Source organism: Osmerus mordax, chromosome 3 (genome assembly GCF_038355195.1).
Source record: "Osmerus mordax isolate fOsmMor3 chromosome 3, fOsmMor3.pri, whole genome shotgun sequence".
NCBI lineage: Eukaryota > Metazoa > Chordata > Actinopteri > Osmeriformes > Osmeridae > Osmerus > Osmerus mordax.
Window position 1 is genome coordinate 2,675,259 of NC_090052.1, and position 25,962 is coordinate 2,701,220.

The window sequence follows — 25,962 nt, forward strand, 5'->3', positions numbered from 1 at the left end:
GGTCAGGGTGACGGGGACGAGGGGAGGAAGGAGAGCCAGACTGGGGTCTAGCAACTGACATTTTTGGGGCACCCTCCTTCCCCCTCATGCCCTGGCCCCTCCCTGGCTCCTCCCTCGCCCTCTCTCCCCCCTCCCTCTGTGGAGGCGCGAGGCCCAGAGTCTGTCAGGGGAGAGGAGGAGGGTGGTAACCAGTGTGTTATAAATAGCGCTGTCCTCCTCTCCCCTGCCTCCTCTCTCCTGCCTCCTCTCCCCTGCCTCCTCTCTCCTGCCTCCTCTCCCCTGCCTCCTCTCTCCTGCCTCCTCTCCCCTGCCTCTCCCCTGCCTCTCAGGTGGCAGCCAGGGATCCTGCCTCATATTAATGAGATAGTGGTAGTAGTCCCGTAATGGCACTCTCTCTCTCTCTCTCTCTCTCTCTCTCTCTCTCTCTCTCTCTCTCTCTCTCTCTCTCTAGGTATCTTCCTGTATCTCTTTCCCTCTCTCTCTCTCTCTCTCTCTCTCTCTCTCTCTCTCTCTCTCTCTCTCTCTCTCTCTCTCTCTCTATCTCTCTCTCTCTCTCTCTCTCTCTCTCTCTCTCTCTCTGTCTCCCCTCTCTGCAGTTCTGTTCCTGGAGAGAGACACCTCAGACAGTAGACGCCTGACTAATAGCTGTCAGACTGCGTAGGCTCTGGAGTGCTACAGGAGGGACGGTGTGAGGAGAGGAGGTGACGGGAAGAGAGCTGTGGCCAGAGCAGCTGCGAGGGGGCGTGCGTGGTCAAAGTGAGTGAGAAGTGACAGGGGGGCGTGCGTGGTCAAAGTGAGTGAGCTGTGAGGGGGGCGTGCAGGGTCAAAGTGAGTGAGCTGTGAGGGGGGGGCGTGCGTGGTCAAAGTGAGTGAGCTGCGAGGGGGCGTGCGGGGTCAAAGTGAGTGAGCTGTGAGGGGGGCGTGCGTGGTCAAAGTGAGTGAGCTGTGAGGGGGCGCGTGCGTGGTCAAAGTGAGTGAGCTGTGAGGGGGGCGTGCGGGGTCAATGTGAGTGAGCTGTGAGGGGGGCGTGCGGGGTCAAAGTGAGTGAGCTGTGAGGGGGGCGTGCGGGGTCAAAGTGAGTGAGAAGTGACAGGGGGGCGGGGTTTCATCCCGAGGAGGTGCGGCAGGGGGCGTGGCCCTCACTTGACGGTGCCGGTGGTGTTGCGGAGCACAGAGGCAGCGAAGGTCTGGGTGACGCCCACCAGACTGGTCCCGTCCACCTCCACTATCAGGTCATTCACCAGGATCCTGAACACAGGGCAGAGGAACGCTTAGGGGACCAAACAATGGAGAAACGGATTCTTCGTGTGTCTGTATGTATGTGTGTGTGAGTGGGTGTGTGTCTGTGCATGTGTTTTTTGTGTACGTGTGTGAGTGTGTGTGTGTGTGTGTGTGTGTGAGAGTGTGTGTGTGAGTGTGTGTGAGTGTGTGAGTGTGTGTGTGTGTGTGTGTGAGTGTGTGTGTGAGTGTGTGTGAGTGTGTGAGTGTGTGTGTGAGTGTGTGAGAGAGCCCCTACCTCCCGTCTCGGTGAGCGGCCCCTCCGTCGGTGACAGTCTTGACGAAGATGCCCAGCTTCTCCAGCCCCATGTCGGCTCCTGCCCCCATCCCTATGATGCTGATCCCCAGCCCATCGCCATCTGCAGAGGGCACACACACACACACACACCGCACACACGTACACCTGCTCTCAGTCCAGGTAGACTCAACACGGACAAAACTTCATGGAAGAAAGTATGTCTGATGAGATACGTCTACTGACTATTGATGAATACAAAACAGAAAAGCCAAAGCCTGTGTCTAAGTCAATCAAGTCTGTTCAGCAAAGTCCACGTGTGCTGGCTGCAAGTCATCGGAGAAAGGGGACCTTGAACTACTGAACTCTTTAGACTAGACTCTAGACTCTTAGGGAGTCAGGTGGCTGAGCGGTGAGGGAATCGGGCTAGTAATCCGAAGGTTGCCAGTTCGATTCCGGCCGTGCCAACTGACGTTGTGTCCTTGGGCAAGGCACTTCACCCTAGTTGCTTCGGGGGAATGTCCCTGTACTTACTGTAAGTCGCTCTGGATAAGAGCGTCTGCTAAATGACTAAATGTAAACTCTTTCATCATTGTTTACACAAAGGCATTAACAGCCTGGGCAGCATTAGCAGTTCATTAGAAACTGCTAATCTATGCTAATAGAAATCCGATAAGGAGATAATGGACGGGGTGTGGAGCTGTTAGCCACAAGCTAGCAGAGACTACCACTCCAGGTGTTAGCTGAGGAGAGGGGTCAGATACTGTACCGGAGCTACTGACACAGCATGAGGATGGGCCGACAGTTCAACTTTGACGCCCAGTTTCCCGAGACATTGAAATGGGACTCACCCTTCTCCAGCCTCTACAGGGAACAGTCCAGTTTCTCCACCCTCTTCTCCAGCTCGTACTCCGCCGAGGCGGCCATGGGGTCCACGTCATCGTTCCTGCGGTCGTAGTCCTCATTAGAGTAGGTGGTGAACACCTACCGGAGAGGTCAAAGGTCAAACTAGCCACAGAGTCACGGTCGATATTCTTTTGGGCCACTCGTTGGAACCCACAGTGGAATCCGAAACATCCGCATTTTCACGGGGTCTGTTCCGAACAGGCATTCCAGGAGTAGCCTACATATTAGAGTTGGGCCAGAACTACATGTCCCAGCATGCAGCTCTGAGCACATTACAAATGCCTTGGGTGCCGGCTGTTGCGAGCGAGGCAGGGGAGAGACACAGCCGTCACTAACAGGAGGGTGGCTGAGGATGAGGTAGGTAACGTGTGTGAGGGGGGGGTTGTAACACTAGCTTGTGCCTCAGACAGCACACACACACACACACACACACAGGGCAGGGCTGTGGTAGCTGTTGGGGTGCACTGTTCCAAGGGGTTGGTGTAGGAAGGGAAGTGTGTGTGTGTGTGTGTGTGTGCGCGTGTTTGTGTTAGAGTGGTGCTAGTCTCCTGTAGGAGTGTGTGTGTGTGTGTTAGAGTGTGTGTGTTAGAGTGTGTGTGTGTTAGAGTGTGTTGTGTGTGTTAGAGTGGTGCTAGTCTCTTGTAGGAGTGTGTGTGTGTGTGTTAGTGTGTGTGTGTTAGAGTGTGTGTGTGTGTTAGAGTGGTGCTAGTCTCTTGTAGGAGTGTGTGTGTGTTAGAGTGTGTGTGTGTTAGAGTGTGTGTGTGTGTTAGAGTGGTGCTAGTCTCTTGTAGGAGTGTGTGTGTGTGTTAGAGTGGTGCTAGTCTCCTGGCCGTCCTACGCAGCATCTTTACGTAAGAGGTACATGTATTTTTCATAGCCTGGTCTCTCTGCCGCGGCATTAGCTGGAGGTGTACCTGTCTGGAGATGGACACACACACACACACACACACACACACACACATTGGTCTGAAAACGAATCCCTCACAGTCACAGAGGGTCAGAGGGGCCTGACATCTCATCTTCATGATTTATACATTCCGAAAAAAAAGTCCTTGTATCTTGCAGTTTCAAAATGCAATGACTTGCAATCGCTATGGCCAACATGGTTAAGGATTCTGTGCCATGAATACATACATAATCAAATATATTGCTCCCAAGTCAACACATGAATCTGCTGAGCACCCCTGATGGCTGCGGCACACAGGCGTGGAGCCTGTGCGCTCTCCCAGGGTCTGCTGGGAGAATCCACCCACACACACACACACACACACTGCTGCACCCTAACCTCGTACCCCTCCGAGACAGGACCGCTTCACACAGCACCGGAGAGGAGGGAGTGGGGAGGGGGGGGAGAGAGGGGAGGGGGGAGAGGGGGATAGGCCGAGAGGGAGGGAGAGAGAGGGAGGTGAGAGAGAGGGAGAGAGAGAGAGAGAGGGGGAGAGACGGGGAGAGAGATGGGGAGAGAGAGAGAGGGGGGGAGGGAGAAGAGAGAGAGGGGAGAGGAGAGAGGGGAGAGAGAGAGAGGGGAGAGAGAGGGAGAGAGTAGAGTGGGGGGAGAGGGGAGAAGAGAGAGAGAGGGGGAGAGAGAGAGAGGGAGGGAAAGATGGTTGGCAACAGAAGGAGCCCTTCCTTCCTCTTTCTTCCCCCACAGTAGGACGTGCACCATGTCTGTCAGAAGACATTCTCACTGACAGGGACAGCCTGTCTGAGACTAGCCTACGACCGACCACTCCCTTCACCCTGGAGATGACTGGAGACCCCAGCGGTGCTCTTGGACGTGCCCAGCCACCCAGCCAGCCCAGCCAGACAAGAGCTCTCGCTGACGAGAGCCCTCATTAGCATATCATTTGCATGCTGTGTCCCAAATGGCCAATAAGGCTGCAGTCTGTGATTTAACGGCTTGTTACATTGGAGAGCTTCTAAACGCTTCATCCAGATGTTTAAAATACCGAACTGCAGTTCAGACAGCCCCCTACTTCAAATGGGACATTAATTTCCTGTTGCTATAGTATTACTGTTAGCAACATACCTTACTGTAACTGCATGCATATCTAGATTACCGTAGTAACAAATATGCAGTGTCACAGCCCTGAGTTATAAGAGAATTAAACATGAATTGAACTGCTACGACGACGCTAGCCCCACATAGATTACAGTAACTGCTCGTGCCAGCAGGCTGCCAGCTGTGCCAATGCATTATGGGTAGGCACAATACAAACGACCACGACACAACCGTTTCCTTGTTCCCAACTGTGAGATCTGCTATCTCCCTGTGTCATGTGCCAAGGTTGTTTTTCATACTCTGGCTATCAGATCAGGTCAGTGACGAGCAACACAGGCAGACAGAGAGCTACCAAACAGCCCTGTACGATCAGCATGTGGGCTCGGACAGCCAACTGGGAAGGTCATGACAAGGACAGGACGACTCAAGAAAAGATACAGCCCCACGCAGGAGAGAGCCAGCCACCTGATAATCCATTTAGCATCATATTTAATCCTGTCCTGCTTATCTCTTAAATGACTCTGACCATCCTCCCGACACAGCAGACGCCAGTTGATGGGATGCTTAGCAGACTGTGGCTACTCGATGCCATCCATGGATGGCATCCTGGATTTGAAGCCTTGTGGGAATCGGTGAACCGGAAACAAAAACACACTCACTTCAATAGAGGCTCTGAGGCTCACTCTAGTAACACACACACACACACAGGCAGGCAGACGGGTACACACACTTTGCTCTAGGATATGCGATGTGTCTGAGAGAGAGACACAGAGAGAGAGAGAGAGAGAGAGAGAGAGAGGACATGTATGAAGGAACAGAAAGAGACAGTGTTTTTAAATAAATAACAACGATAAAATTCATAAATAACCAACAACCTTTTCTCTCAAGCCTTTGGTTTGTGACCCCCCCCTCCCCTGTCTCTCGGTCCCCTTCCCTCCACCACATCTCTCTCTCTCCTCTCTCTCTCTCTCCTCTCTCTCTCTCTCCCTCTCTCCTCCCCAGGGCATCAATATTTGATCAAACACACCGTGATCTCTCCCCTATGCTTTTCACGGACTGCATCGACACCCATTCTTAACCCCGCCCCTCTCTGTTCATCTCCCCCCCCCCCCCCCTCTCTCTCTCTCACTCCCCCCCCCCTCTCTCTCTCTCTTTACTCCTTCCCTCAGAGAAGCTACCACCTTAGCCTCCATCTCCTCTTACCTCTTAGTGACTCCTTCTCTAGGGCTGGTAAGGATGCATCACTCCATCTTATTACTGTTACACCTAACTTAACTTACTGCAAGAGCCCAGTCTTAAAGTGCATCAGTACGTCACCCTCCTGTCTCCCCCTTCCTATCTTCTCCTATCTCTCTCTCTCTTATCGCCATCTCCCTCCCTCTCTCTCCCTCTCTTGCTCTCTCTCTCTCTTATCGCCATCCCCCTCTCTCTCTCTCCCTCTCTCTCCCTCTCTCTCTCTCTCTCTCTCTCTCTCTCTCTCTCTCCATCTCCGTAATCTCCCCCCTTTCTTCTCTGAGTGCCCTCTGTTCCACTACTACGTTCCCATAGCAACCCCTCAGCTTGGCAGCAGTGAGTTTGACACCAGCTTTCTCGGGGTGTTATTTTCGTGTCTCTCTGAATCTCTCTCCCTCTCATCCTCTCTCTCTCCCTCTCATCCTCTCTCTCTCCTCTCATTCTCTCTCTCTTCCTCCCCACCTCTCACTCTCCCTCTCCTCGGTCGACCGTGGGGAAGAATCCACATTCCTCGTCGGCTGCACATTGAATGCTCTCTCTCTGGTCTCTCACTCTCTTTTATCTTATCTAACACACACACACACACACAAAAGTCACACACACACACAGCGTCACACACGTTATGAAGCCAGCAGAGGCTCTTTCTCTGAAACAGCTGGGAGATGAGGATGTGAAACGTGGATGGTAGTAACAGCAGCCCAGGGGAACACTACAGTCTGATTCATGTGATCAAGCCTTCAAAGCTCAAAGATCGTTCTGGAACTCTCCCTGTTGTTAGGGTTTTTTAAGTCAGTGTGTTACGAGTGACAATGTATGCTTTCTGAGAGAGAACTCTTGCCAGTGTTGTGGTCAAACGAGCTTATTTTGAGGCATGTATAAAGTGAGTGAGTTTGAGGTGAGTTTTGGAGGAGAGAGAGCTATCGGCTATCTAAGCAATCGGAAAAAAACTGTAATATGACCCATCTTCATAATGTGTGTGAATATTTGGGATTGTCTGTGTCTTGAACATACATAACACACAGCTACTATTGTGCTATTGTTTTGCATATTTAAATATGCTGCTGCTGCTATGACCCCCCCCTTTCAGGACCACGGACAGCTGAGGAGGGTGTAGCAGAGCCAACAGACAAACCACGTGCCATCACACCTTTCCCCTACCCCCGACAAGGAGAAAGGGTGTTTTTCCCCCCTTTGTCCTTATCTCCAGAGCAGGAGCTTCAAAGCTTCTGGCCCAGCATGGGGTCAGAAGGTAGACCAAAATGGCCTTACAGTATGGAGACAAAGGATTTTAAGGAAGAACTAACTTTTCTGGATTACAAACATATTCTCAAGGACTACATGGCTCATGGACACTATTTCAAAGACAGTTGATGTGTTATAATGTATGCTTTCCCCTTTAATGCTGTGTTGATATAATTTGATGTTTTAATGTAACTTCCTTTCCTGTTATGATAAATCAGTCAATCTTGATATCAAAATGATTCGAATCTACAAACTAAACCATTTATTGGGTGTGCTCAAGCCTTCGGCGAGAGCACAACCTTTGTTCTCTCACATATATATTATTATTTTTTTTATTTCTTTTGCCCCCCTAAAACTCAGTCAATATTTGGCCTACATAGACAACGTAGGTGTCAAAAGTTTCGTCTTGGTAGCGATTGAGTTGCTTCTATTGGAATTTACGTTCCGTTGCATGGTTTAAGCGTAAGTTAAGTTTTTGTGGCGAAAAGTGAAGCTAACGGTGGCTAATTTGCTAGCCACAGTCACTGACGTTACTAACGTCACTGCGTCACTAACGTCACAAAAACACGCGTGACTACCTTTGCCAGAACATTCGTTTAGCATCTGTTAACTTGGGGGATAGCTAGGCTAACTATAGCTTTACTGCAAGGCAGCTGCAGAAACGCCACAAGAAAAGAGGCCAGGGTGATAACTATTTACTCATTTTACTTTGTGATATGACACACAATTGTGATGTGTAATGTACAATATAAGCTGATATTTATTTAAGGAAGTACATCTACTTTCGGAAACAGTAGTCTACTATTTCACTGAAGTATTAGCATCATGACATTAGCCTGTGTTGCCCGGGCAACACATACTACAGTGGTCTATGATGTAGCGTTATCTGTTTTCAATCGTTAAAATAAACATTCCTCACATATACATTTTCGTTGTAGGATTTATTATGACATTAGAAAACGATTTGTTGGTGAAATTACCATTACCTGTGGTTTCAAACCAGTGTAGCTCACTGCAACGCTGTAGCTTACGCGAGACACACTACAAAAACATCTAGCTACAGTACACAGCTGTTTAGGAAGTCAAACGGCGACAGAAAATGTTCGGCACTCCCCTTACTTAAATCAAAAGTCTATCTAACTACTAACCTGAACTTCATTGCCACAGCCTAAACATTGTCAATCTGTTCATGAAAATAATTAATTTCAGCTAAACCGTACAACGGAACGTTAAATCCAATTCAACCAACGCAATCGCTACCAAGACGAACACAGCAGTAGTCTAGTACTGTACCGTAGTAGTACAATTTACCGGGGCAGCTTCTCCACACAGGGCTATATCGCATTTTGCGTTGTTACTGACCATGATCGCTACCAGTGAGCTTTTTATGAATGAGCAATTTTCCACTAAATAAATGTCAAGCTTATTTACGTTTTGGGGGGCATATTTTCAGTTAGCAGATGGTACCGTTTTGAATCGCGATTCCATCTTCTACTGCCGGGTAACGTCGTAGAATAATCTTCAAGGGGTTGTTTATTCATGAATGAATGCAATATGAGTAGGCTAAATGCTGAAAATATCATGAAAAGAGAAAAACTTAAAATGACGTTTAAATCATAGAGATTAGGTCAATTTTTACACCGGTCTGCAATAATGTCACGAAAACACGCGTGACTACCTTTGGCAGAACATTCGTTTTGCATCTGTTAACTTGGGGGATAGCTAGGCTAACTATAGCTTTACTGCAAGGCAGCTGCAGAAACGCCACAAGAAAAGAGGCAGGGTGATAACTATTTACTCATTTTACTTTGTGATATGACACACAATTGTGATGTGTAATGTACAATATAAGCTGATATTATTAAGGAAGTACATCTACTTTCGGAAACGGTAGTCTACTATTTCACTGAAGTATTAGCATCATGACATTAGCCTGTGTTGCCCGGGCAACACATACTACAGTGGTCTATGATGTATCTGTTTTCAATCGTTAAAATAAACATTCCTCACATATACATTTTCGTTATATGATTTATTCTGACATTAGTAAACGATTTGTTGGTGAAATTACCATTACCTGTGGTTTCAAACCAGTGTAGCTCACTGCAAACGCTGTAGCCTACCCGAGACACTAGTGTGAGTAGCTAACAAAAACTCCTCAGCTGTTCAAGTCAAACGGTGACAAAACATGTTCGGCACTCCCCTTACTCAAAAGTCTTTCAATAGTTGAAACAATCTGACTACTAACCTGAACTTCATTGCCACAGCCTAAACGTTGTCAATCTGTTCATGAAAATAATTAATTTCAGCCTAAACCGTACAACGGAACGTTAAATCGAATTCAACCACGCAATCGCTACCAAGACGAACACAGCAGTAGTCTAGTACTGTACTGTAGTAGTACAATTTACCGGGCAGCTTCTCCACACAGGGCTATATCGCATTTTGCGTTGTTACTGACAATGATCGCTACAGTGAGCTTTTTATGAATGAGCGATTTTCACTAAATAAATGTCAAGCTTATTTACGTTTTTGGGGGGCATATTTTCAGTTAGCAGATGGTACTGTTTGAATCGCGATTCTATCTTCTGCCGGTAAAGTCGTAGAATAATCTTCAAAGGGGGTTCTTTATTAATGAATGAATGCAATATGAGTAGGCTAAATGCCTGAAAATATCACGAGAAGGGACAACTTAAAAGGACGTTTAAGTCATAGAGATTAGGTCAATTTTACACCGGTCTGCCAAATGTATTCGTTTTGATTCAGCCTGTCAGCTGCCTCTTGCAGGGGAAATGAGAAGACATCATATTTCATTCTACACTTCACTCGTATTTTGAGTTGTAAATGAGCAGCAAAAAAAAGATGCTTTTAAATCTATGTAATCTTTATAAATAATAAGTAGGCCCCGATGCATTTTTATATAAAATATACAGACCCCTGTGCAACCGACGCAAGCAAGCACACCTACAATTTCCCCAGAAATTGTATCCTCTCTAGTTAATGTTGTATTGTTATATTTTCAAGTATAAGCAATACATGGACATTTGAAATAGCTGAACTCTGAAAAGTTATCAACCACTTCACACCCATACGTCAATCTCAGGATGGGACGCCCAGGTGGGAGTAACTGACCAATCAAAGAGTTCACCTCCAAAAGGATACCCCCCTTTCTCAAGGATTATAAAACCTCGACGCACAAGCAATCCTGCTTTTTCGCAAGGATTCACCGGAAGTGTTCGCGACACATCTGACCTATCCTTCTCAATCAGCAACTCACTGGAACACTAGGAACTTGAACGAAAGATTCCTTTGCTCTAACCGTTTGACAACAACGAACGGAACTTTGACTCTTCTTCTTCAAACTGACAACAGTAACTGCGATATTGCTACATTTCTTACTTGTGAACATTAGCATATTGTGACTTAATTTGTTACGTTTGATTTTAGTTTGCAAATGATTTAACCTAACTTTCGTTAGGATTAGTTAACATACTCTCCCATTGTTCACCAGAAGCCTATCTCTCTCTCCCTTCCCCCTCCCCACCGCGCTCTCACCTACATCTTGCACCAACCCTCATCATAGTTTAGGACCTACTGTATACAGTTCAACTCAACTCTCAACTAACCTTTAACTTCTCTGGTATTTGTTCATTATAATTACATTTCCTTAATAAATCATTGTTTATAATACTCGCGTTATCCCTCACGTTATCCTGATCTGCTCTACTTTCATAGAATTCACTACTTAAGATTAGACTGATTATTACGAAGGATACTATTCAATAAGGTTTCCTCTGTCCCTTTAACAAATAAGAGGTGGTGCCCCTAAGAACTACATACTTAATTATAAATTAAGTATTGCTAATCTTAAACGAGCAAACACCGCTACAAGGGTTTCCAGGAACCCACACTTGTGTTCCTTTGAGAGATAGAAACCCTACATGATGAAGCAGGTGGAGGTCGTGACCCCCACAAGCCTACTGACCGCTCAGGTACCGTCATGGCGACAAATATCACCCCCCCCCCCCCCCCCCTCCCCTCCATGTTTGTAATTTTCCTCCGAGAATTTCAGGATGAATGAACATCCATCATCGCTCCCCCTGTCTCCTGCAGTCTACCTGTCAGTGCCAGCTACCATCTCTGTGTCAAGCCCCACCTGGGAAGACAGAGCAGCCCCAACAGAATGTGTCCGCACCCTCGCTATTCCTGTCCGGAGACAATAAATCCTTTCCCCTCCTCTCCCTCCCTCTTTCCCAGCTCCAGCCGGTGTGGAATGTGGCTCGACTGACCGCTGGATTTACCCTCTCCTTCCTCCCCCGGCCCATTCCTGCCTCCATCAGCCGTTCCTTAGGCTTTAGCTGGCACGCAGACACTGTGAGAGACTGTGCTTAGCTAAGCTAAGCTATGCTATGCTAAGTTTAGCCTATGCTAAGTTTAGCAAAAATAAGCTAAGCTAGGCTAGGCTGTGTATGAGTCACCAGCAATCATACGCTAACTGATGCATACTCCTGGCAGCATACTCCACTCTAACACTGGCCTGCCATGCTGGGCACTGCTGCAGTGGGGGAGGCAGGGAGGAGGGGGAGGGCAGGGAGGAGGGGGGAGGGCAGGAGGAGGGCAGGGAAGAGGGGGAGGAGGGGTCATGGAGGACAGGAATGTTCCAGAGACATAAAGGGGGCAGTGAAAGTCGGGCAAAGCACAAGAACCTGGGATGCATGTAGGGAAAGCGCGCTACTACAGTCAGCAGTTTGGACAACAGCGAGGCGGGCTGTGTGTGTGTGCATACGTGAGTGTGTGTGCATATGCTGTGTTTAAATGGCTGCTTTTCTGTTTTGCTGCAATGCCTCCCGAAGGGGAATGTATACTGTCCGTGCAGGACAATGTGTAAGCGTGTTTGGACTGGTTCATCTGGAAGACAAATATATGTACACACACACACACACACACACACACACACACACACACACTAGGTCAGCCTTCTAGCCCTGCAGACAGGGAGTGAGCAGAGAAGGGGGGAGAGGAGGATTTGAGAGCCTGTCTATTTGAAAGCCTGTCTATTTCAGAGTCTGTCTATCAATTATTATTGCCTCTCCTCTTGTACTCCGTAACCCTGGCAACCTAGATGGGGGGGGGGGGGGGTATCAGTTGAATGATAAGGCTGGTGGTGTGTGACTTCCCTGAGAGAGAGACTACCCAGAAACAGAGAGAGGGAGAGGAGAGAGAGAGAGGCGGGGCATGGTAGCACCCTGCACTGTGGGTACAGGCCGGGCATGGTACCCCCCTGCACTGTGGGTACAGGCTGGGCATGGTAGCACCCTGCACTGTGGGTACAGGCCTGGCATGGTACCCCCCTGCACTGTGGGTACAGGCCGGGCATGGTAGCACCCTGCACTGTGGGTACAGGCCTGGCATGGTAGCACCCTGCACTGTGGGTACAGGCTGGGCATGGTAGCACCCTGCACTGTGGGTACAGGCCGGGCATGGTAGCACCCTGCACTGTGGGTACAGGCCGGGGGCATGGTAGCACCATGCACTGTGGGGTACAGGCCTGGCATGGTAGCACCCTGCACTGTGGGTACAGGCCGGGCATGGTAGCACCCTGCACTGTGGGTACAGGCCTGGCATGGTAGCACCCTGCACTGTGGGTACAGGCTGGGCATGGTAGCACCCTGCACTGTGGGTACAGGCCGGGCATGGTAGCACCCTGCACTGTGGGTACAGGCCGGGCATGGTAGCACCCTGCACTGTGGGTACAGGCCTGGCATGGTAGCACCCCTGCACTGTGGGTACAGGCCTGGCATGGTAGCACCCTGCACTGTGGGTACAGGCCGGGCATGGTAGCACCCTGCACTGTGGGTACAGGCCGGGCATGGTAGCACCCTGCACTGTGGGTACAGGCCGGGCATGGTAGCACCCTGCACTGTGGGTACAGGCCGGGCATGGTAGCACCCTGCACTGTGGGTACAGGCCGGGCATGGTAGCACCCTGCACTGTGGGTACAGGCCGGGCATGGTAGCACCCTGCACTGTGGGTACAGGCCTGGCATGGTAGCACCCTGCACTGTGGGTACAGGCCGGGCATGGTAGCACCATGCACTGTGGGTACAGGCCGGGCATGGTAGCACCCTGCACTGTGGGTACAGAGGGTTTGGTAAGGGGGGGGGGGGGGTCCAACTGGGAGAAGGAGGGAGAGAGAGGAAGATAAGGGGGGAGAGAGAAAGAAAAGGGGGGGAGGGAAAAGGAGGGAGAGAGAGGAAGGAGGAGAGAGAGAGGAGGGGGGGAGTAAGGAGGGAGAGAGAGAGAGGGAGGGGAAAGGGAAAGGGAAGAAGGAGAGAGAGAGACAGAGAGAGAGAGGGGGCATTTTGAGGGCAGGTTGTTCTTACTGTAAGCTTGATGAGAAGCTGCATTCAGGATGCTGACATCTCAACTACCTCAGTCTGACAGTAGCTTGAACACACACACACACACAAGTAGCCTGAACATTTCTCTCTTCATGTTCCACTGCATCTGACAGCTGGAGGTAAAGAAAAACACCTGTGTTGCCATAACGACCTCAGTGGAGCCCAGCTGTGTCAATGGGAACGGTAACGGGGGTAACTGCCCTGCAGGGAGGCCCTCTGCCCCCACTGCCCTGCAGGGAGGCCCTCTGCCCCCACTGCCCTAAAGGGAGGCCTCTGCCCCCACTGCCCTGCAGGGAGGCCCTCTGCCCCCACTGCCCTAAAGGGAGGCCCTCTGCCCCCCCACTGGCCTGCAGGGTGGCCCTCTGCCCCCACTGCCCTAAAGGGAGGCCCTCTGCCCCCACTGCCCTGCAGGGAGAGACTCTGCCCCCACTGCCCTGCAGGGAGAGACTCTGCCCCCACTGCCCTGCAGGGAGACCCTCTGCCCCCACTGCCCTGCAGGGAGAGACTCCGGTCCTTACTGGACCTGGAGATAAAGGGGTGTTTGCTGGTAATATGGCTCCAGGAAGTCGCTATCTCTACCTAGCTCACGCCAATCCATCACCCCTGGATGTACCAGATAGACATCTGACCTAGTTTACCTCGAAGGACCGTCTCAGTCATGACGTGGACTGACTGGACGACACGTTGGACAGCAGCAGATCTGTCAGGGAGCTGTTTCGTCACACACGGGCGACGGAGGATGCACCGCTGAGTGAGGAACAGTAGCTGGGCGGAGGAGCGTTGCTCAACGCACAGGAAACACAACACGACAACAGGAAGCCGTGGATAACCATCGAGATCTCCGCCCTGGCTCTTACAGGCATGAGTGTGTGTGTGAGCGTGTGTGTATATTTCAGTGTGTGCGTGTGTATTATATGTGTGAGTATGCATATGTATGTGTGGCTGTACGTATTGTTATACCTACTTGCTGTATGTGTATGTGTGTGTGTGTGTGTGTGCACGAGCGAGCACAGTAGCGCAAATGAGCAACACACCAATCTGGCGCGGCTAAACCAAAACGCACACGGCTCCTAACCACTTCCTGTACATGAGCCCAGAACCGCCACCTCTTCTAACACCCTGAAGAGGCCTCCAGCAGAGACAGGACGGACAGCCAATCAGGGGTGGGATCGGTCAAGCTGTCCAATGGGATCTTTCCTCCCTTCATCAAAGGGATTCTATAAGACTGCCTCGGACGATGATTGACAGCAAGAGGAATATACAGCCTGGAAAACCATTTTTTTTTTTTCTTTATTTCATTTAAAAAAAGGTTTTGAGCGAGGAACAGAAGGGTAAACTAAACTTTAAGTGGCCACTGCAAATGTTACCCTTCTGTTCCTCGCTCTAAATTGTCCTTCTCAACTTTTTGGGAAATGAAAGAAAAAGGGTTAGTGGTCTCTCCATTTTTTTCAGAGCTGGATGTCGTTCCCAGAACATGGTTTGTTTCTGTCCAGTCTATAGTGTACTACAGAATCTCTGGTGGTGCTGTTTCTCTCCAGTCTCCTCCACCCATCTCAGCAGAGGGGGCAATAGGCTGTCACTAACCGCCCCACTTTAGGGGGGCGGTTAGCGGTTTAGCCGCAGCAGAGTAGACGGCAGTCTAACTGGAGCCTCAGAGATATGGCCCATTAGAGGTAAAGAGACCAGATAGAAAGCTATAGGCTATACATCTCCACCTAGGTTCTCTCTGTTTCTGTGTGTTTCTGGAGGTTTCCGTGTTTCTGTGTGTTTCTGGAGGTTTCCGTGTTTCTGTGTGTTTCTGGAGGTTTCCGTGTTTCTGTGTGTTTCTGAGGTTTCTGGGGACAGCTGGTTGGCTGTTGGCTTCCATGCTGTGAAGCCAGTGTGCTAGGGCATAATGCATCTGCTGAATATACTATCATGTATGGGAGACTTGGCCTAAATACAGTAATGGTTTTCCTTTGTGTCTTGTGAGTGTGTGTGTGTGTGTGCTTTTTGTTTGCTAAAACAGGATGCTACAATATCGACACACACACGCACGCACGCACACACTGTCCTTAAGCACATCTTCATGGTATAGGGTGTATTATACTACAGAGAGGGAAGTTGGCAACTGGACCACGATGGCATGAATGAGTTGCTTTCCCACAATCCTCTCCTCCCCGCTGTGTACTGCCAGCTCCTCCAGGCTCATTAGGAAGGAGGAGGGATAGTCCCCCCTCTTTCTATGAATGGAGGAGAGAAGGCGAGAGGAGGGGAGGAGAGGAGGACGGGAGGAGAGGAGGAGGGGAGGAGGAGGGGAGGAGAGGACAAGAGGAGAGGAGAAGAGGAGGAGGAGGAGGAGGGGAGGACGAGAGGAGAGGAGAAGAGGAGGAGGGCTGCAGGCTGTCTAGTTTAAATGCTCCCGCTCGTTTACACTCCTTCACTCCCAGTCCAGGACAGGGTTCAGACTGTTGCCTGGGGCAACGCTTCAAAACACTTCAACGGCCTGTCCAGTAATGCCTCCATATTGGCTTCACAACATCAAGAGTAGCCCCCCTTTTCAAACAGTCAAATGTGATTTAGGATCAAAGCATGGATCCACTTCATTGATCACATGGGACACGGGGGCTTTTAGTGGTCACTAATCAATAAACCAATCACATCTCATTAAGCTGTGTTATTGGCTGAGAGGCAGGAAGGAGGCTGGGGGGGGGGGCGAGGTATAACGTCCTCCTGTGATTAGTTTCCTATTCATATTGACAAGGAGGCGTCACCATGGCAACTCGCATAATGAATAATTACAGCACGGCAGTTAATAGTACAGTGTGGATTAAAGTATATCCTGTATTGGTGGAGCCAATACAAGATGCTATAGGGCTACAGGGGCACACACACACACACACATACAAATAATTGGGCGTGTTCCACAGTGCAGATTGAGAGTGATGCAGCTGGTGTGGTATCTGCAGGGCGACAGGATCAGAGCAGCAGGAAGGCCGGGGGGGACAATGAAGAGGGATAGAAACCCTCCGCTCTCTCCATCTCCGCTAACGGCCCTCCACTTTACGCAGAGCGAGGGAAGGAGATATTTCAAAAAGGGAGAGATGGGGGGGGGGGTGAGGGGGAGGTCAGGATGCGAGAGGATGAAGGATGAGAAGATAACAGACGAGAGCGATGAGAGGAAAAAAGCGAGGAGGGAGATGGAGAGAGAGAGGAAGAGAGAGGTAGAGAGAGAGGATAAGGAGAGAGAGAGAGGATGAGGAGAGAGAGAGGGAGAGAGGAAGAGAGGTAGAGAGAGAGGATAGGAGAGAGAGAGAGGATGAGGAGAGAGAGAGAGAGAGAGAGAGAGAGAGAGGAGAGAGAGAGAGAGAGAGAGAGAGAGAGAGGGAGAGAGAGGGAGAGAGAGGTAGAAAGAGAGGATAAGGAGAGAGAGAGAGAGAGGGAGAGAGGGGATAGGGAGAGAGAGAGAGGATAGGGAGAGAGAGAGAGGGAGAGAGGATAGGGAGAGAGAGAGAGATGATAGGGAGAGAGAGAGAGGATAGGGGAGAGCAGCGTTTGAGGTGTTATTCAGTCTCTTCAGTGTGATAAATGCTGGTGCTCGGGCCAGGTCGCAAAGAGACGACCATCGATTGTACTAATAATAACAACCAGGCGAGAGAACTCTCTCCACTTACGACAACAACCAAAATCAAGTGTTTTCCTGACGGCCCGATGATCCATCTCACGGAGGGAGAAGAGCTCGCTCTGGACGCTGGAACTGGCCTCAGCTTGGCCCTCTGGTGTGGTGCTCGTGGCGGGTAGACATCAACACAGGGCTGTAATCGGACCTGACAGGAACCTAGGTCACACGGCCAGGCCTGCTGCTACACTCCACCCTGCTGAAGGCACAGTCTGCCAACCAGCCCCTCTGACGAGAGAGAGACAGAATGGGCCTCGTCTCCTTCCTAATATATTTTTCATGCTTTATTGGACAGTTTCAAGTGAAGTGCGACAGGAACGGCAGGGAGGGGACGGAGTCAGAGAGAGGGGGGGGGGGGGGATGACTTGCAGCAAGGGGCTGAGAGGACGGATTCGAACCCCGGACTGCTGTGACGAAGCCTCAGCCTCAGCACACTCTCTTCCTTCTCTCTCTTCTGAGGGAGGAAAAAAAAAACAGGAGGGAGAGAGAGAGAGAGAGAGAGAGAGAGAGGAGCCTCCAGTCCTTTCATTGGAGGAGTTTCTGAATACCGCAGTAACCCCTCCCTGCTCTCCTCCCCCTCCCTCTCTCCTTCTGTCCTCCTCCCCTCTCCTCCCTCCTTTACTCCACGCTGACACACTGAGCTCGGCTGCGTCACGCGCACCCCTCGGAGGGGAGGCCCCGCCCTCCGGAGCAGCTGGGCCAATCACAGCAGCCTGACGGGGAGCAGCTGCACCAATCCGAGCGCTGCACCACCTCTGTTGCCAGAAAAGCACGCTGGCTGTCGGAGCCTGTCCAATCAGCATGAAGAGTCTCTCCGCTGGTTGTTTCTGTGTGTTCCTGTGTGTTTCTGTGTGTTTCTGTGTGTTCCTGTGTGTTCCTGTGTGTTTCTGTGTGTTTCTGTGTGTTCCTGTGTGTTTCTGTGTGCTCCTGTGTGTTTCTGTGTGTTCCTGTGTGTTTCTGTGTGCTCCTGTGTGTTTCTGTGTGTTCTTGTGTGTGCCTGTGTCTCTCCGCTGGTTGTTTCTGTGTGTTCCTGTGTGTTCCTGTGTGTTCCTGTGTGTTTCTGTGTGTTTCTGTGTGTTTCTGTGTGCTCCTGTGTGTTTCTGTGTGTTCTTGTGTGTGCCTGTGTCTCTCCGCTGGTTGTTTCTGTGTGTTCCTGTGTGTTCCTGTGTGTTTCTGTGTGTTCCTGTGTGTTTCTGTGTGTTCCTGTGTGTTCCTGTGTGTTTCTGTGTGTTCCTGTGTGTTTCTGTGTGTTCCTGTGTGTTTCTGTGTGTTCCTGTGTGTTTCTGTGTGTTTCTGTGTGTTCCTGTGTGTTTCTGTGTGTTCCTGTGTGTTTCTGTGTGTCAGCTGGAAAAGCCAGAGTGACCGAGACTGGAGCCGACACGCGGGCCATTCTCTGGGTGCAGCGGAGCGTGGTGTATTCTGGGATACGTAGTGCAGCTGTAATGGCTGCTGTTTACGGCCTGTTGAGCGCGCTCAGTGGACTGGAGGGAAAGGAGGTCACAGTGAGTGACACCATGCCACACAGCCCCTTAGACACACACACACAATCACACACACAATCACACACACACTCACACACACACACACACATACACACACACACCGATGGATGAAGAGAAAGTGAGAGAGCAAGAGATAGAGTCCTGGCTTAGGAGAAACTTCATACATGAATGAGGCAACCGTTAACAAACTCCACAGACCACCGCCTCCCTCTCTCTCATTCTTCTGAGCGTACAGACACACACACACGGTCAAACACACACAGTCAAGCATTCCCTTTCGTTCTTTCTGTCAGACTCACCGGAAGAAACACAACTTAGACACAAAAAGGCACTGAGGCTATAAATAGAGCTGATAAATAATGCATCAGGAATGAATGCCTCTGTAGTTGATAAGGAGACTCCCTCGGGCAGACACGACTGTCAGACTGGACACAACAACACTGGAAAGATAGCGAAGAGAGAGAGAGAGAGAGAGAGAGAGAGAGAGAGAGAGAGAGAGAGAGAGAGAGAGAGAGGGGAGAGAGAGACAGAGAGAGAGAAATGAGAGATGGAGATTGAGAGATGAGAGAGATAGAAAGAGAGAGATAGAAAAACTGAGAGAGATGGAAAGAGAGAGAGAGCGAGAGAGAGCGAGAGAGAGAAAGAGAGAGAGAGAGAGAGAGAGAGAGAGAGAGAGAGAGAGAGAGAGAGAGAGAGAGAGAGAGAGAGAAAGAGAGAGAGAGAGAGAGAGAGAGAGAGAGAGAGAGAGAGAGAGAGAGAGAGAGAGAGAGAGAGAGAGAGAGAGAGAAAAAGAGAGAGAGTAAAAAAAGGAGTCGGATGACAGCTTGTGGAGAGAGAACATACATATGAACAGGAGAGTGGGAGAAATGAGAGTGAAACGAGAGAGAATCCCAGAAAGCAAGAGAAAACAGACAGTAAAAGAGGGAAGGAGGAGAGGAGGGGGAAACACTGATGGCATTGTGCTCTGATCTTGTCTCTTTTTTCTCCTCTTCCCTCTTTCAGAGGCCTCCTGCCAGCGACTGTAAAGAGATGTAAACAAAAAGACAGGCTTGCTCTCTTTTTCTCTCGCTCTATCTCACACTCTCTCTATCCCATCTCTCTCTCTCCTCTCTCTCTCACACTCTCTCACACACTCTCTCCCCTCATTCTCTCTCTCTCACTCTCTCCTCTCTCACACTCTCTCCCCTCTCTCTATCTCACATCCTCTCTCTCCCCATCTAACACCCTCTCTCTGTCCTCTCTCTCCCTGACCTCTTTGTCCCTCCTCACAGCCAAGCTGCTGTGCTCCAGCCAGACTCTGACACCATCCTCTCCCCCGTGGAGAGGAGAGAGGACAGGGGGAACATTTTTCACTTGTAGTGACATCACTTCCTCCCCCCGACCTCGCCACCCACTACAATGACCCTGACGGCAGAGAAGAAGAACAAGGAAGATGGCGCGGTTGGGGAAGGTCTGTCATGTGAGGCCAGGCTCTTTGTCAAAGTCATTAGCATACTGGGCATAACAACAACAATAACCGCCGGTAACCGTGGTAACCGTGGCGGTCAGCTGGGCCGGTCTCAGGGCTTGTCTCCTCTGAGGAGGGCTGCTTCGAGGTTTTCGTGACAGTCAGAGGCAGCAAAACAACAGGGTGCGGAAAAACACACGCGCGCTCACACATGCACGGACACACACATCCACACACACACACACACACAAGGTTTTTGAAACATCCCTTTCTTCTTTGAGGACTCTCTAATTGCATCCACACTCCTCCACTCCTCCCCTCCTTCTTCTTCTCTCTGTATTCCTCTCTGACAACAGAAGCCGTTTAGCATCAGACAGCCGTCGTGTCGTCTAGGAACGCTGTCCTCTCCAACACCAGAGCTGGTGTTGGTGTTCAGTAACACTGAAACACACACTCCCAACTGCTCACTGTAGTGTTTCCATCCGACACATGGGGGTCAGGTGGCTGAGCGGTTAGGGAATCGTGCTATTAATCAGAAGGTTGCCGGTTCGATTCCCGGCCGTGCTTTATGACGCCGTGTCCTTGGGCAAGGCACTTCACCCTACTTGCCTCGGGGGAATGTCCCTGTACTTACTGTAAGTCGCTCTGGATAAGAGCGTCTGCTAAATGACTAAATGTCCTGTGGTTCAGTCCACCCTAACACTAGAAGCGCCCAGCTGGTTTTACCTACTCATAGCGTAGCCTTAAACTGGCTTTTCCTGGTGTGATTTTGAACATTTCAAAATACGGGGTGCTAAACCCCATATATCTAAGAAAAGTCAAGAAAGCAGGGTCCTGGAATTTGATACGAGAGCGAAAACTCCTTATTTCTTCTTCTTCTCTTCACGGGGGTCAAATGACACCCGCTAGGCACTTTTAGTGTTAGGATCCTCCGGGCTTCATGTCCACTGTTCTCTCAAGGACAAACAGCCAAGAACACAACAGAACGGGTGCAAGCCTGTTGAGACGGCAGCCGGGAAGCAGAGGTGTCCCTTATCCCGGTCGGCCTGCCACCGGAGACAGGGCCCGATCAGGTGACCTGCGGATCAGCTGTCATACTGCCCACTGCCCAGCCCTGCTGAAGAAGGACCTGACATCACGGATATACACACATCATCATCAGAAAGCTTCTCTTACATTCTCTCTCTCTCTCTCTCTCTCTCTCTCTCTCTCTCTCTCTCTCTCTCTCTCTCTATGTCTCTCTCTCTCTGTCTCTGTCTCTCTCTCTCTCTCTGTCTCTCTCTCTCTATCCCACACTCTCTCTCTCTCTCTTACACACTCTCTCTCCCCTCTCTTTCTCTCAGAATGAAAGAAATGAACGGCCATGAGACTGTTACCATCAACACGCTATGACCGTTGCTACGACTACATAGCGGTGTGCGGTTCCAGTTTTCTGAGTGGGGTTCGAATGATTTACTCAGAACACTGTGTAACCCAGTAACACCTTGTCACACATTTATTGTAAAACAATGATTAAATAAAGGTGTTTTATTGAACTATTTCATTTGATTTAATTTGTCATTGATTCATTTCATTAAAAGGAATGTAGTAACAAAATGAAGTCTTTTATTTAGGTTTCCTGTCTAAGGTCAGATGGCTGAGCGGGTAGGGAGTAGGGCTATTAATCAGAAGGTTGTTGGTTCGATTCCCGTCCGTGCCAAATGACGTTGTGTCCTTGGGCAAGGCACTTCACCCTACTTGCCTTGGGGGGAATGTCCCTGTACTTACTGTAAGTTGCTCTGGATAAGAGCGTCTGCTAAATGACTAAATGTAAATGTAACCCTCGTCGACCCTCCTGTAAACGAGATGAACACTTTAAGACGCCAGATTAACTGGGAAAGTCGAATAGCCTATGTACTCTTTAAATGTTGTTTTGTTTTAGGTTGGGCCAAGTAATCTTATTTAACAGTGCTCCTCTCCTGCAGGCTCGCAGAGGCCCTGTGCGCGCTGGGCTGTTTCTCAACATGGAAACTCTTTCCTAACACTTCCTCTCCGCATGTCCTGCAGAGAAAGTGACTGCCTCTGCAAGGGACACACACGCACACACACACACACACACACACACACACACACACACACAGTCAAACACGCACCCAGTCAAACACACATCCAGTCGAACACGCACGCACACACACCCAGTCAAAGCTGGGCTGTGCGTCATTCTACCACAGCAGGCTTGGCCTTCAGCTCCGCTCCGCTTCCTGTCTGACCCTCGTCCACTCCAGTAAACAAGCGCCTCTCTTTACCAGACAGGAGATGAACCCTTTAGACTCCAGATTCGCTCGCAAAATTGGTATGCTAGTCACAAAATCAAATGTCTACTTGTTTTGTGTGCATTCTAGACAGTTCCTCTGCTGTTCTGCAGCTGTTCGGTCGTGTGCAAACTAGCTTTAAGTTGCTTCTGCATTTAGTTACTCCCAAAGTTAGCGCAGAATCCATTATGAGTCTGGAAACACTCCTGTCCTCTCCTCCCGCTGGCTGCTCTCTCTGTCAGGGCTGGTCCTCACAAACGCTGTTTCATTCTACTTTCTGAGGAAAAGGGGAACTTTCTTTCCAAACTGAAGAGTCAGCTGGAAGCCATAACACCTGCATTTGAAATGACCGGATCTCTACGCAGAGGTTGGCTGTTGCGCTAGAATAGAGCAAAACAGACAGCGTTCGCAGTGACAGGCTCTGGATACGACAGCTTTAGGAGAAGCAGGGTGGAAGATTCCAGATTTCTGAGAGGGTTGAGAATGACAAACTACTTCAACTAAAAAACCTCCAATCGAGAGACTGGTGGTGTGTGTGTGTGGAGAGGTGTGGATATGGACTGAGCTAGGAGCTAAAGGGCAATTGTTGCGGCCATTCACACAACCAACGTCACCTAGACAGAGGACACTGGAGAACAGGACTACCACACTCTGCATAGCAGGAAGAGAGCGACGGGGGGGGGGGGGGGGGGGTGGTGGATATGAAATCACATTTAAAAATAACAGGTTGTGTGGAGAAAAATAAATTGTAAATATAATTTGATTCCGCCATGTGTGAGAGTGACAGTGATGCGGTGAGGTTCCGTGGTGCATCTGTGTGCGTCTGAGAGCAGAGAAACAGACAGCTGCAGGATTGAGTCATCACGCAGCAGGGACATGCACAAGGGTTTGAGAGAGACAGTGTGAGACAGGGGTCGAGAGAGAGAGCGAGGTAGAGAAATAGACAGAGAGAGAAACAGAGAGAGAGAGAGAGAGAGAGACAAATACAGCTACTGAATCAAAGAGAACAAAACAAGCATTGACAAAGCAGAGAGAGAGACAGACAGAAAGAGAGAGAGAAAAAAGAAAGACAGACAGTTCCGGAGACGACCAAGGTTTGTTTCCCTACTGCACGCTGTATAGACACTCCAGCATGAGAGAGTGGGTGGTGGGAGTTGGTCTCAAAGTGCTACCATTTATTATGACTGAACCTAACGACAAACCAGGGAGTCACGCTTCACGCTAACTAGCGGCATCCTTCCTCTCTGCGCGGAGAGCGCACGCCTCTCTCCTCCGTTGGTCGTAGCTACGACGCGAACCAGGCCCGAGCCTCTCTGAGGACCGCGGGTGACGTTTAGACACGTGAGCAGCGACAGAGAGCCTGGACGGGAGTGCCCGAGTCCCACGGATCCAGGAGACACGTCAGCAGCAGCCCCCCCCCCTCCCTCCCTCCGGAACCTTCCGAGGGGTGTGTTTGTTGTGGCGGCTGGGGCAGGGCGGGTCGGGGCTTGCGGCGGGGCAGGTAACCGGCTGACAGGCGGGGGGTTGCAAGAGGGAGGGTTTCCAGGGTCAGTCTACAGCAGCGTGATAGGTCAGACAGACCTATCAGACCACCAGGCCGAGCCTGGAGACACTATGGCATCACTCTCCTGTGTCAGACACGACACAGACACCCACACACACACACACACATCTCTCACACATGCACACAGATACAAACAAACATAGCGACACGCACATAGCTACACACAGATAACCCGCACACACAGATTCACACAGAGATGCACACACACAGATACACACACGCACACAGATGCACACACACACTCAGTCGAACACGCATGGATACACACAGATACACACACACACACAGTACCAGTCCAGTAGCTCCCTTGCCTGTCCATGGACGTGGTCCAACTACTCTCGTACACGTTTGTGCGCGTTGCTCTTATTGGATAGAGTTTGAACAGTAATCTCATCAGATATCTCACCACACGCATGAGGGGCTGAAACCAAGGTTGACAACCATCACGTAAAGTACGGAATTGTCCCGCAAAATATGAATCGTCCGCAAAATACGGAAGTGTCACGAAAATAAAGAATCGTTCCTTGATTGGAAGACTTGTTCCTCATTGAACTTGTACAGGACGTGCTTTGTTCCTTATCTGTCTGAATTAATTCAGAGCAGAACTATGGCAGAGAAACGTGCTTTGTAAGAAACGTTTGTTATTTAGATTTCAGGGAAGTTGCCAACCTTATCTAGTAAGAAGACTAGGGATTGGCTAAGAGTTGAAACGCTGTAGTTTAGACCAATCATGACTGAGTTGATGTATCTCAAATCCCCTTGAATGTCGCTTTAGATAAAAGCCTCCGCCAAACGAACACGAGGCTACGTTACAAATGTTGCTCACAGAAAGGATATAAGCCATGGTACCACTGCAGAAAAGTCTGCCATTTCGAACCAACCAGAACATGGAGTATATCGTTGAAAAAGAAAATAAATAAATAAATAAACGCTGTCATCAGTTGGACGTAAAGGTTCCTGTTCCAGCTGATATCAAATCTCGTCACGACAAAATGGAGGATCCAGCCACCAACATAGTGCACCCCCTGCAGCTTCTTACTGTAATGAAGGCAACAACAACACTTCCTCCTCCTCTCCCTGAGCCGGCCAGACAGACACGAGGGCAGATCTACACCTCCCAGCCCAGACTGAAACCACTCGTGGTGTTCAGAGGTCTACGTTTACGAGGCCTCCTGTACGCCTGGGCCCTTGGCAGCTCTCGTGCCGGGGGCTCCAGGTAGCTGGTTTTTGCGTAACGTAGCGTCACCTTGAGGAGCGCGCTACGTGCTAACAGGAAGCGCATGCCAGCTCGTCACCCCACCAATCATCCTCTTTATCTCTCCCTCTCTCCGCTCACGTAGCTCTCGTTCTTGACGACTGTCATCAATCACGGCGACGTGATGATAAGTGTATATTGAGCTGGTAGCCGTGCTCTAACCGACTGTCTGGCCCTGTTCCGAATGTTTAACGCTGTATCTGTCAAGAGTGACTGGCTGACTGGTTTTATGTGTGTGTGTGTGTGTGTATGTGTGTGTGACTGTGTGTGTGTGACTGACTGACTGTGTGACTGACTGTGTGTGTGTATGTGTGACTGACTGTGTGTGTGTGTGTGACTGACTGTGTGTGTGTGACTGTGTGTGTGACTGACTGACTGACTGTGTGTGTGACTGACTGTGTGTGTGTGTGTGACTGACTGTGTGTGTGTGTGACTGACTGTGTGTGTGTGACTGACTGTGTGTGACTGACTGACTGACTGTGTGTGTGTGTGTGTGTGACTGACTGTGTGTGACTGTGTGTGTGACTGACTGACTGTGTATGTGTGTGACTGACTGTGTGTTTCCCTAATGGCCTACCAGCGCACAGTGGGAGGATCTCCAACAGCTTTTGCAGCAGTGCGATTAAGAACACACACACACTCAGCTAGCTGTCACAACCTACTAATGTTCCTCATTTCCCTGTACCAGCCCGGCCCTCCTCCCATAGCTCACATCCACGGCACTGTTCTCGCCGCTCTGTAAATCAGATGAGTTGTGGAGCTTCTGTAATCACACGCTTATTTAATATCAACCAATCACACACAGCAGATTTAATATCAACCAATCACAGACAGCAGCCTGTTCCTGGTGTTCATCCGATGCCGAGAATTATGAGGTGAGGGTTTCGGGTTTTATTTGAGGGATGGTTCTACCTTGTAGGCCGAGTGTGGACCGTAGATCAACAGTGTG

General features: G+C 50.0%; 1 protein-coding gene across 1 annotated transcript in view; it reads right to left on the bottom strand.

Moving 5' to 3' along the window:
* ppp1r9ba (protein phosphatase 1, regulatory subunit 9Ba) overlaps nucleotides 1-25,962 on the bottom strand; it is a 39,964-nt gene that overhangs the window by 4,785 nt on the left and 9,217 nt on the right. The window contains 4 exon segments of the mRNA XM_067231502.1: nucleotides 655-731; nucleotides 1,144-1,248; nucleotides 1,517-1,637; nucleotides 2,365-2,497. Coding sequence (XP_067087603.1) covers nucleotides 655-731; nucleotides 1,144-1,248; nucleotides 1,517-1,637; nucleotides 2,365-2,497 — 436 coding nt within the window.